The sequence below is a fragment of the Amphibalanus amphitrite genome, unplaced genomic scaffold (genome assembly GCF_019059575.1).
Source record: "Amphibalanus amphitrite isolate SeventyFive unplaced genomic scaffold, NRLGWU_Aamphi_draft 000086F_arrow, whole genome shotgun sequence".
In the NCBI taxonomy this organism is placed as follows: domain Eukaryota; kingdom Metazoa; phylum Arthropoda; class Thecostraca; order Balanomorpha; family Balanidae; genus Amphibalanus; species Amphibalanus amphitrite.
In genome coordinates, this window is record NW_024881582.1 from 608,340 (window position 1) to 617,399 (window position 9,060).

Sequence of the window (9,060 nt, forward strand, 5' to 3'; positions counted from 1 at the left end):
TCACCCGACAGTCAGAAACTATGCTGGGACTAGTCACCATACATACGTCGAGAAGTGAACCAGAGGTAAAAGTTGGCGATTTCACAAGTTGACACATCGAGTAATCAGATAAAAATTCTTCCAGACGGACACGGGCCGGTGCTGGGGCGCTCTTTAAAAGGTCGCAGTTCAGGTCACCACAGATAATAAGTGTCAGTGCCGGGTATCGGAGCACCGCACTCTGTACCTGGGCCTCGAGGTCTCCAAAGTCGGCGTCCAGCGCCGCCGCCGTGTAGCGCGGCGGTCGGTAAATGCTGCACAGCACCAGCTGGCGCCCGTGGTCCAACTTCAGCAGCGACCAGATAGTTTCCAGTCGGCTGTCCGGCGGGTGCTGGGCGGTCGGTTTGAAGGGTGCCACAGTCAGGTCGTCCCTGGCAACGACCGCCACGCCACCGTAACCACGGCCGTCAGGACGGTCCACGCGATAAATGGCGTAGCCCGGGACGACCAGTAGTCGGCTGGGCACGGACGGTCGGAGCCAGGATTCCGTCAGCAGCATGACGTCATACTTGTGACGGTGTAGCAGGTCCGACAGTTCTAAAAGCTTGGGTCGAATCGACTGGATGTTTAGCGAGCCGATCAGTAGACCAGGGCTCGCCGGCGTAGTCCGCGGGCGGCGCCCAGCTCTCCGTCCGCGCGCCCCGCGCCGCTGCGGTCTCCGGCCACCGCTACGCCGCGGCCGCCCCTGGCTCCGGTCCCCGTCAGCCGTTCGCAGCTCCGGGCCAGGCTGGGGTGGCAGGATCCCCGCAGCGGGGAGGGGCAGTCTCGCAGCAGGTCGCTCGGCGGGCTGAGTCACGCCGCCGTAGGTCACGGCGGCTCCGGCCGCCGGGAGGTCACCGGCCGGCCGGACGCCCAGCTGACCGCTGCCGGCCCGAGGCGGAGTGGGGTGACCAGGCTCGGTCACCGCCTCGCTGAGTCGGGAGTGCCGGGCCGCCGCGAGCGGACCGGGCGCTCTCGGAGCCGGGACCCGTCTCAGGGTGATGTGTTGTCGCAGCGTCCGATCGAGCTCTCGACGAGGTGGTAGTTCTGCAGGTGACGGTGCAGGTGCTGGAACGCAAGCGAGTGCGAGCGCACGCACTATCGCGAGCAGCACCAGCAGTCGGGTGATGTCTCGGTGCATGGTGTCGGTCCGTTCACACCATCATCAGCCACAAGCCAAGCCTCGTTTATGGCATCGTCCGTGAACTCGACCAGGTTATGTAGCACAGCTGCGGCGAGCACAATTTTCGGAACATTTCTCGCATAGTGCTCCGATCTTTTAAGTACACGGCGCCACCGACACTTCAGACGTCCGAAGGCTTGTTCAACCACCACTCTTCCCTTGTTAAGGCGGGTGTTGAAGTCCTTCTGAGCCGGTGTTACCTGGCCCTGGAAACCTTTCACCAGGTACGGACGCAGTGGGTAGGCTGCGTCGCCCACCACCAGGAGGGGCACGTCCTGCCCGCAGACACGCACGGTACCCTGCAAATGAAACGGACAAATGCAATTTCATCATCACTGTAGTAGACTTAATGAAGCCACTAAAACGGCAAACGCCTTCGTGAAGCGCATAGCCAATAAGAACCTGAAAGTGGGTCCCGTGCTCACACGTTTCGAAAACAATTATGATGAAAATAGTTCACAGCGAAATAAACTGGCCTAACAGAGCGAAAAAAATCTACAGGCGCACATCATCGCAACACAACAATCACAACAGACCTGAGGTAACTGGCCGGCCTCCGCAGCGCGGTAGAAGTAGGACCCTCGCAGCACGTGGGCATCATGGTTACTGCCAGCATTTTGGCAGCACAATGAAACAAATCTGTGAAGAAGTGTTTTTTTATTGTGAGGTGCTGTGGTGCATCTCAATGTGATAAGAGAAAACATGGCATGGATCAATCCGTCTTTTTATCCCTCTCAAGCTCGTTGCTCCTTCTCATCTTTCCTCTGTATCAGACAGCCTCCTTCTCGTCCTCCGTGTGTCTGATGAGTTTTCCTTCCTCTAATCCTACTACCTCCTGCCTCCCACAGCCCACCTAGCCCTCACTCTGCCACCGCCCACTTCTTACTTTCTCTGTTTTCCGTTGTGTTTTCTCTCCCTCTTCTCTCTCTCTCTCTCTCTCTCTCTCTCTCTCTCTCTCTCTCTCTCTCTCTCTCTCTCTCTCTCTCTCTCTCTCTCTCCCTCTCTCATCTATCTATCTGCCTCTGTCTGTGCTGTGCAGCTTGATTGTGTTCTGAGGTGGATAAGGGAAGTTGTAGCTCCAAGGATAAGCAGCGGGGGCACATATCCATGATGGCATGAGGTTGAAGAATTGATAAAAGAAGCAGGAAGATGAAGAATGAAACAAGGAGTAAACTGCACGGCGCGGGCAAACCATTCCTGATTCCAAGTAGATATCAGGTGTGGGAATCGAACCCACCTCCCGCGCCTGTGCTTCATCCTTGATAGTATTCAGGATAATTTACTCGGAGTTAAAGCGTTGGAAGTAAAGAAGAGAAAATCCATAAAGCAGCCGCTGTGTTATTGCTCAGAGTTTGCTTCTTGACAAATGAACAAGGCGAAATGGTACGGTAAGTAGGCACTGGGCAGATGGATTCTGAAAACGGGATGACTTTTTCAATTGCAGACCAGGGCCCAATCTTACCAATGCCGTGGATGCAGATGCCGTGGATGCCTACCACGGCGGCTGATCCACGGCACTCCATTTACCCAATCTCACCAATGCCGTGCCACGGCATTTCTATTCACGTCATTTTGCCCACGGTACAATTCAGCGCCAGCAGAAAACACGCAACGTGATTGGTCAATTCTTGTCACCTTCGCTATCGGAAATTGTGCGTATTGCTTGTGAACAAGTATAGCTCTCTATTTAAAGTTTTGTCGGGCGTTTATTTGTTTTAGAGCCATACATATGTGTGAAGGATAAGTTATTTGTGGAAAACGTGATAGCAAACTGTAGTAAACTCCTTATGTCCACATTGCCGTTGTATTGCCAGCTGCCTCCGTCGCGCGCCGGCCCAGACTGGCCGGGGGTCGTACGTGACCCACCTTTTATTCAACAGGTTACGAAACGTCTAGAACACGCCCAAAACGAGTGCGAACTTGCACAGCAGCGACGAGGTGACGGAAGGCGCCAGCTTGGCGGCCTACGTGCCTTAAATGACATATCTTAAATTTACAATTGCGCTGCGCGTGCCGCCGGCCGTTTCCTCCCGGCCCCGCCCCGCACAATGCCATATAACTCATCCCGAGCCTGGACGGGGCGGCGGCGGCGCCGCAGTGGCACGACTGCGGCCACAAGATTCTAATACACTCCCCCCTGATCTACAAATCATCGTACTGGGTCAGAACGGCAGGGCGTCTCTCCCGCATGCCGCGGCGTAGAACTTCAGCGTACGTCACAGGGGGCACATTTTCCCCGTGGCTTTCGTGCGCACACTCTCGCAAGATAATTGGGCCAGAGTCGTCATTGTCATTGTTCGGCGGCTCAGTCTGGCCACTCTCCGGACTGGGAACGAAAGCCAGTCTCACGTGATCTCTCACGTGACGGGGGAAATTGTCTACTTCCACACACTGCGCCGACACTTGTCGGGTGACTGTTCCTATGGAACTTGGCACATCACACCGGCGACTAGGGTCTCTGATCCATACCGTATCGCCTACACTGAACATAGCACACTCACTCTCTTCGCACTTTTCCTCACTCTCCACGTCCGGCACTCTCAGTTTGTAGTTGAACAGTACGTTGGCAGGACTAGAGTTCAGGTCATCACTGCGCGGCATCACATTGTAGCGGTAGACTGCTTCCGCCACTGAGCAGCCTTTGCGCGCTACGATTGTTTTGACCGACCTATGGTTTCTCTCAGAGACACCATTGCCGAACGGCGCATGGGCAGCTCGGTACCGGACGCTGACACCCCACCGGCTGACGAACTCGTGGAATGCGGCACTGCGGAATGAGGTGAAGTTGTCCGTCAGCAGCTCCCTCGGAGCGCCGCGCTCCAGGAATACCGACTCCAGAGCCTTGATGATGCTGTCGGTGTCCTGTCGCTTTATCCGCCGCCAGATCGCGTACCGAGACGGACCGCAGTCAATCAGAGTCAGGTACAGCTGATCGTTTACGTGACAGACGTCCATGCTGACCTTGTCCCAGCATTTAGTCACGCTCAGCGAACCATGTGTCCACCGCTGGGGCGCTGGATCGATGGACTGGCACCTTTCGCACTGGCTAACTACACTGCGCACCTGGTGCCTGCTCACAGCCGGGTCGTGCTCCCTACACAGGCGCAGCGTTCTCCCGATGCCTGGGTGTCCGCTTGTTTCATGGATCCTGACCACATCCGGCGCCGAGAAGGCAGCGCCGCAGACCTCAGGATCGCTTTGTTGGTTCAGCCACTTCTTCGGCACTCTCGTCAGTGCGTCAGCCCTGTTGTCCACTGACGGAACGCACTTCACGGTCAGCTGGAGGCCGTACTCATCTCTCAGACTCTTCACGGTCTCCAGGCGCCTTCTAATCAGCATTTCACTCGCCGCCTTCGTCTTTATCCGAGCTCTGCCGGAGAGCGCATCTGTTAGCCAGTGATAGACCGTTTTCGAGTCCGTCACGACAGTCACTTTCTTCAGGTTCCATGCCAGGGACAGATTGATGCCACGCACAACAGAGTCCAGTTCTGCAAGGTTCACGTGTGTCTCGGGATTTTTCCGAAGCCAGCAGGCGTCCTCAACGATGCTGCCTTCCATCTCCAGCACGGCTCCTATGGCGAGGGAGCTGGCATCCACCCACACGACTCCCTCATCGCCGGTGACATCCCAGCAACCTCGTGCGGGATCGGCCGTTTTCACGCGCTGCAGCGTTTCCATGACCATTTTCTGGAGTTCTGGGTCGGTGATCTCGTCATCCCAGCCGTCTGTCGCTGCAGTGGCGCGTCTTTTCAGGTAGGATGCGGAGACACGCAGCCAGCCACACACCGGGACCTGACTTGTCAGACGTCCGCACAGCGAGAAGACCTCTCTCCTCGTCAGCTTTGGCGGCGGCTGTAGATCCTGGTTGTCCCGCTTCCAGAACAGTCCTTGCCGCTCCCCCCAGACTCGAATGCCCAGGACACGAGCACCTTCTGACACCTTCTCCGGGGATTTGCAGGTCAGACCGAGCGCCTCCAGATGACCCTTCACCTCCAATGCAGTAGCGATGTTTTCATTTACGAGTATGTCGTCCACGTAAGGTGATGTAGCGGTGTGCACCCTCGGGTCACGTTTCAGGGCCATTTCCAGCACCTTTCTCATCACCATCGGTGCGAGACTGAGCCCAAAGCCAAGTCTGCTCAGACACCACCGTCTGCCCTGGAACACTACAGTCTGATACGGCCACAGCGATGCGTGCACGTGGATCTGCAGGTAAGCGTCTCGCAGATCTAGGAGAGACACGTTTCGTCCACACCGACGCCACTCACGGATTTTCTCACTGCAAACATCCGCGTCAGCTGTATGCGGGTCCAGGTGCGTATTTAACTCCCTGAAATCCATGACGGGACGCACTTTGTCCTTCTTCGGTTGGATGACCGCCATGAGCGGGATCGTGCCTTTGACCCTCCCGTGCACGCTCTCATCATAAGGGACGAGCCATTGCTCGGGGTTACATGAGCAGAGTTAATGCGCATTACAAACGGACTACAATGGTAAGCGAATAGGAAAATCCGTTCCTGATACGCATTTACTTGCTCATGTAACCCCGGTAATTGATTCGCCACCCACTTGGGGAGTTCTCGCTCGTATTCGTGTCGGGCTTCTGTTGGAATCGCGTACTCCTCTGCTGTATTGTGCAGCTGCTCGGGCTCCTTTCCTCCACACCATTTCCACTCCACCGACCACTTCTTTTCTGTCTCATCAAAGCTCACCACAAAGTCCTTCTCGTCGGCTCGATTAGCCCGTGCGGCCGCCGCCGCCGCACCCAACACCGGATCCCCCTTACTGCTGTCAGCTCGATTCACTGCTGCAGCTGCCGCCGCTGCACCTGACGCTGGGGCCGCCTCACTGCTCGCCTGATCATGACTCACCCGTGCAGTCGCTGCCACTGCACGCGACACCCCAGTCCTCTCACCATCACAGCTGACCCGGTCACCGGGTGAGGCCACTGACGCCGCTATATGAGACACCGCTGCCTCAACTCCGAATCTGACTCGGTCATCCGAACTCACTGTAGCGCCACCCAGTGCTCTGATACCATTCATCCCGAGGATGAACTCAAACCCCAGTGGCTTACGTGCTACGACGAGCACATCTACGGACACTGATTCACCGGACCGCAGCTGCACGCGTGCCACGCCTGACCCCTCACACCAATAACGCCCTCCACTCACTGTCATCACGCTCACCGGGCGTCGGTTCCACCTCCGACAAACTGACACGTGAGCTACACACTGGCTGCATCCTGTATCAACCAGCGCCTTGCAGCTCGCTCCGTCCACCGACAGCTGCGCGACTGGCAGCGCCCCGTTCACTGGTCGACAGGAGAGGAGGCTGGCGCTGATCTCTCCCCTCCCGCGTCGTTTTCCGGACACGCAGAGGCGATGTGCCCCTGCCGGTTGCAGTTGTAGCACCTCACGAGGCTCTGTCCACCACGGGGGCCTCCACGGCCCCGCTGTCCGCGGCCTGCCGTGCAGTCGCGGGCGATATGGTTCGGTTGCCCGCACGAGTAGCATTTCATTGTGGCCGGGAGTGCTCCAGTCCTTGTGCCAGCGGCGGCGGCCGCGGTGTTTGTTTCCTCGTCGGCTAGCACGGCCCGAGCGCGACCGATTAGCTGGCTAAACGGCATGTCCTCCATCCGTGATCCAGCCCGGAGCGCACGGCGTGCTGAATCTGGCAGTTTGGCCACGAAGGCACAGGCCAGGCTGTCGTCCGGCATACCTCCGAACAAGCCAGCCAGCCGGCGCAGCTCAGAGACGAACACGTCCACCGTCTCACCTGGACGCAGCCTTCTACGTTCAAATTGGTCGTAGGCTTCAAACCGATCCGAAGCAAACGCCGATGTCAGGGCCCTTTTGATGTCCTCGTACTTCTTCTTCTCATCTTCTCCGAGCTGTTGATATACCGCAAACGCACCACCAGTGAGTCTCAGCGGGACGACGACGTGCAGTCCCTTGATGCCGCGCAGCTGACACACAAGTTCGACCTTGTCCAGCCACTCGCACACGGGCTGCGACACACCGTCAAACTCCGGGATTAGGCGGAGATCAGCCGCAGCGTCCGAACCATCACAGGTCTCCTTCTCGTTCCCCATCACGGCAGTCTTCCAAGGCCGAAATAGCTTGTAGTAAACTCCTTATGTCCACATTGCCGTTGTATTGCCAGCTGCCTCCGTCGCGCGCCGGCCCAGACTGGCCGGGGGTCGTACGTGACCCACCTTTTATTCAACAGGTTACGAAACGTCTAGAACACGCCCAAAACGAGTGCGAACTTGCACAGCAGCGACGAGGTGACGGAAGGCGCCAGCTTGGCGGCCTACGTGCCTTAAATGACATATCTTAAATTTACAATTGCGCTGCGCGTGCCGCCGGCCGTTTCCTCCCGGCCCCGCCCCGCACAATGCCATATAACTCATCCCGAGCCTGGACGGGGCGGCGGCGGCGCCGCAGTGGCACGACTGCGGCCACAAGATTCTAATACACAAACTATGAAAAACTAAAGCCTGCCTAAAGAATTCTCCTGAAAAGCGGATTACTGGCCTAGTAAACTTCCGCGAGGACATTCTCGCGCTGAGAAAATCGAGTGGATTAGATTTCAACTTCGTTTCGCTGCTCATCATTTCTATTTACTTGCTGTTAAGATATTGCAACAATTTTGAGATAAAATTATTGAAGTAACGACCTAGTGATAGCTCCGCTGTTGTTTCTAAGACATTGGAATAATGCAATTGAAATGCAGCTCGTAAAGTTTAAACTTTGACTCTGGCTTTGGGTACATGCACCCGGCCAGCTCAAGCTATAGCCTTATTTGCTGCTTTTTACGAGCACGATAACAAAAGGAATTACTCAAAATATTGAAGAAACCCGTCTACATCTCAAAACCATAACATATCAAGAAAAAGGCATTCAGTTCAGAAGTTAGATTAAGACGCATGAAGACAGCATGCTCCGTAGCTGTCTGTGCCAGACAGAAAGTGGTAAAATATCATTGTGAGTGCTGATACTTGTTTGACAAGTTTACGGTATTTAATTGTTTTAAATATTTACTTAGAAATCATGAAGGATGTTTGTGAGACGTCCGGACGGGGTGAACACTGAAACACCCATATTATAGCATATATAGATAGGTTTGGCATTGGTATGATTGGGCCCAGATGCTAAAATCGCCTTCACGATCTCGTATGGATTTGAAGAATACGACCATATAATGAATAAACATGTTTATTTTTATGGATTTGAGTATGATTTTAACCCTGAAAAATACATGTTTTTGAAATAATAACTATGCGTGTAATCGTCGCTCTAAGATGTCAAGGGCATTATATGAAGAATTCTTTACTTTAAAAAAAATAATAGTGTCAAATATTGCATAGTAACAGCCTCCCAGCGACCTATCCCTTTCACAACACCCGCCATTCACGGCACTAAAAGGTGGCGTGAATGGAACGGCCACCGACAGCGCAAACAGCTGATTATTTGCGTTTGTTCTGCCGCCTTCGCGGCAGCTTGTGCCACTGCCCATGTTAAAGCACTGCCAAAATGCCGTGGATAAACATCGACCGCATGCCGTGAATGAGATGGCGTGAATAGCTATCCACGGCATTGGTAATATGCCGTTGCCGTGAATGGGCTCCATTCACTGCATTTTGCCTATTCACGGCATTGGTAAGATTGGGCCCTGCTCTTTCCAACTAACACGTTACCTACTACTGTTGGCGTTGCAGTGTTAGTGCGATCCACACCTTCCTCTGTCATCGACGACGCCCTGAGCAATGACGCTCGTCCATCCCTTTCTGTTGACGTAATCGCGGAGACGACCTTTCGGCGCCGAGATGGGTATGTGGGTACCATCAATGGCTG

The 9,060-nt window shown here is 55.1% G+C and overlaps 2 protein-coding genes across 2 annotated transcripts; both read right to left on the reverse strand.

The window, feature by feature from the left end:
- Positions 1 to 1,011: 1,011 nt before the first annotated feature.
- Positions 1,012 to 5,308, reverse strand: LOC122379888. Its single transcript, XM_043362467.1, has 3 exons — positions 3,671 to 5,308; positions 1,402 to 1,500; positions 1,012 to 1,086 (listed from the first exon to the last, which is right to left on the reverse strand). Exons 1-3 carry the CDS (start codon positions 5,306 to 5,308, stop codon positions 1,012 to 1,014), a joined length of 1,812 nt encoding a protein of 603 aa, XP_043218402.1.
- Positions 5,309 to 6,512: 1,204 nt separating this feature from the next.
- Positions 6,513 to 7,295, reverse strand: LOC122379889. The gene has a single exon (XM_043362468.1). It carries the CDS (start codon positions 7,293 to 7,295, stop codon positions 6,513 to 6,515), a length of 783 nt encoding a protein of 260 aa, XP_043218403.1.
- Positions 7,296 to 9,060: the final 1,765 nt, after the last annotated feature.

Bases quoted from the DNA above. Each gene is read 5' to 3' on its own strand.
- LOC122379889 (XM_043362468.1), bottom strand. From the start codon at position 7,295: ATGGGGAACGAGAAGGAGACCTGTGATGGTTCGGACGCTGCGGCTGAT.
- LOC122379888 (XM_043362467.1), bottom strand. From the start codon at position 5,308: ATGGTGATGAGAAAGGTGCTGGAAATGGCCCTGAAACGTGACCCGAGG. The intron at 1,501-3,670 runs GTATGGATCAGA...TTTCATTTGCAG, and splicing joins TGTTCAGTGTAGGCGATACG to GGTACCGTGCGTGTCTGCGG. The intron at 1,087-1,401 runs GTAACACCGGCT...CTTGCGTTCCAG, and splicing joins TGAAAGGTTTCCAGGGCCAG to CACCTGCACCGTCACCTGCA.